Below are 1,888 nucleotides of genomic sequence, written 5' to 3' on the forward strand. Positions count from 1 at the left end.
TCAATCGTTTACCGGCCACACATATCAAATCTGATGATATTGGTGGCCTACAGTACATAATGACATAGCCACTGAATGACAGGCTATTGAAGCTACTTTGTTTAATAAATCAAATATGAATCAAACTAAAGAAAGGTACAGTCATGGCCAAGTCAAATATGCCTTACCTGTTTGAATGATGTTTTTATATTTCATTTCAAGCTGCTTCCAAGTGTGTTTTAACCTGTGAGATTGCACCTACATGAACATCAGATTTTATTCGCTTTTTCACCTGTAAGCTACGATTTTAATTAAGTGTGGTTAAATGTAAATTAATGGCAGGGCTCTCTAGTTTTGATGTCATATGTGACGCCTGCTCTATCCACTGAGCCACTAACATCCTGTCAAAGAGGATCCTGCTTGTTAAATTTCCCATGCTGCCTCTCTCTCCTTGGCAGCTTTAGTGCTGTTACTTTGTTTATAAAATATATGCTCATATTCGTTGTAGGCATTCATGAGCACCTCCAATTCCACAGGTGTAAAATAAGTTGATCGCTTTTTCTCTCCGGTTGCCATGGTGACTCCAGGTATCGGGGCTCCACTGATGATGGCTTTTTATTGTGGTTGTGCACGTGCTTAACTCAAGGTGTACCTACTCAGAGTTGACTGAACTAATTCAAATCAGCTGTTCTGGAACCGGATACTCAGAGTTTCCCAGCTCAGGGTAAGTCAAGTCAGAGTTCAGGATTAGACTCAGTTTGTTGAACCTCCTACCTGGAATACTCCTCTGGTGGTTAGTCACACAGGTTAAGATCCTCCTTCAGTGTGATGATGTGTTCATGTTTCCTCAGAAACGAGACGTGTCATCAGAGGACAAAGAGAAGTTTCCTTATGACATTGTAAAGATGGCGCTGCCGCCCGAGGCTCAGCTGGCTGCTGACGCTGAGGTAATAATGAATTCACTGATTAACCTGAACACTTATCAATAAGATCTATCACACTTGATTCAACATATTATGCTGGAACGTTATCATGAGTGATGATGATGTGTGTGTGTGCGTGTGCGTGTGCGTGTGCGTGTGTGTGTGTGTGTGTGTGTGCGCGCGCGCGTGCACACGCAGGTGCTCGGCGAGCACGATGACACTCCCACCACAGAAGACCTGGTCGAGGCGTCTGCCAATCAGGAGCTGGATAAGTCTCCGAGTGCAGCACTGCGCGTCCAGGAAGCCATCCTGAAAGAACTGACCAATGAGGATGTACACAAGGTACACACACACTTGTCTTTCTGTACTTGTGAGGACCCTGTCGACATGATGCATTCCTGAGCCGCTAAACTTAAATGTCACCTGAACCGTAAAACAAAGTCTGAACCTTCAACAAGCCCTTTACTGAGGGCCACACAAAATGTCCTCACAATGTACAAGTGTCCTCAGTACTATGGTTAAAGGCTAAAATTTGTCCTCACAAGATAGCGATTCAAGGACTCTGATACCTCAGGTAACCATTGGTAAACAGCACATGTCACCTCTCCAGGTGACCTGCTACGACCAGGATGTGGTGACAGAAATGGAGGCGGAACCTAAAGAGCTGGGGGCAGAGCACCACGCCACACAAACGCTGACATTTGCAGACAGTATGGGGGAGGTGAAGGACGAGCAGCCGCCCGGCTGGTCGACGGCCACAACCGACATGAAGTTTGAATATCTGCTGTACGGACACCGAGAGCAGCTCGCCTGCCAGGTGTGTGGGAAGACCTTCCTGGACGAGAGCAGACTCAGGTACAAAACATCTGGTCAACATGGTCAACACACCTGACCAACACACTAACATACCTGACCAACACACCAACACACTTGACTAACACACCTGACTAACACACCTGACCAACACACTTGACCAACACACTAAC

The 1,888-nt window shown here is 46.1% G+C and overlaps 1 protein-coding gene across 1 annotated transcript; it reads left to right on the top strand.

Annotated features, from left to right (window-relative positions):
* Window positions 1–803: 803 nt before the first annotated feature.
* On the top strand, window positions 804–1,882 carry LOC126387319 (zinc finger and BTB domain-containing protein 14-like). The gene is made up of 3 exons (XM_050039856.1): window positions 804–926; window positions 1,101–1,244; window positions 1,513–1,882. Exons 1-3 carry the CDS (start codon window positions 819–821, stop codon window positions 1,792–1,794), a joined length of 534 nt encoding a protein of 177 aa, XP_049895813.1. The 5' UTR covers window positions 804–818; the 3' UTR covers window positions 1,795–1,882.
* The last annotated feature ends 6 nt before the right edge of the window (window positions 1,883–1,888 follow it).

This window comes from Epinephelus moara, unplaced genomic scaffold (genome assembly GCF_006386435.1).
Source record: "Epinephelus moara isolate mb unplaced genomic scaffold, YSFRI_EMoa_1.0 scaffold3584, whole genome shotgun sequence".
In the NCBI taxonomy this organism is placed as follows: domain Eukaryota; kingdom Metazoa; phylum Chordata; class Actinopteri; order Perciformes; family Serranidae; genus Epinephelus; species Epinephelus moara.

Coding starts and splice junctions, on each gene's coding strand:
- LOC126387319 (XM_050039856.1), top strand. CDS start 819: ATGTTTCCTCAGAAACGAGACGTGTCATCAGAGGACAAAGAGAAGTTT. Junction 927..1,100: donor AGCTGGCTGCTGACGCTGAG/GTAATAATGAAT, acceptor GTGCACACGCAG/GTGCTCGGCGAGCACGATGA. Junction 1,245..1,512: donor CCAATGAGGATGTACACAAG/GTACACACACAC, acceptor TCACCTCTCCAG/GTGACCTGCTACGACCAGGA.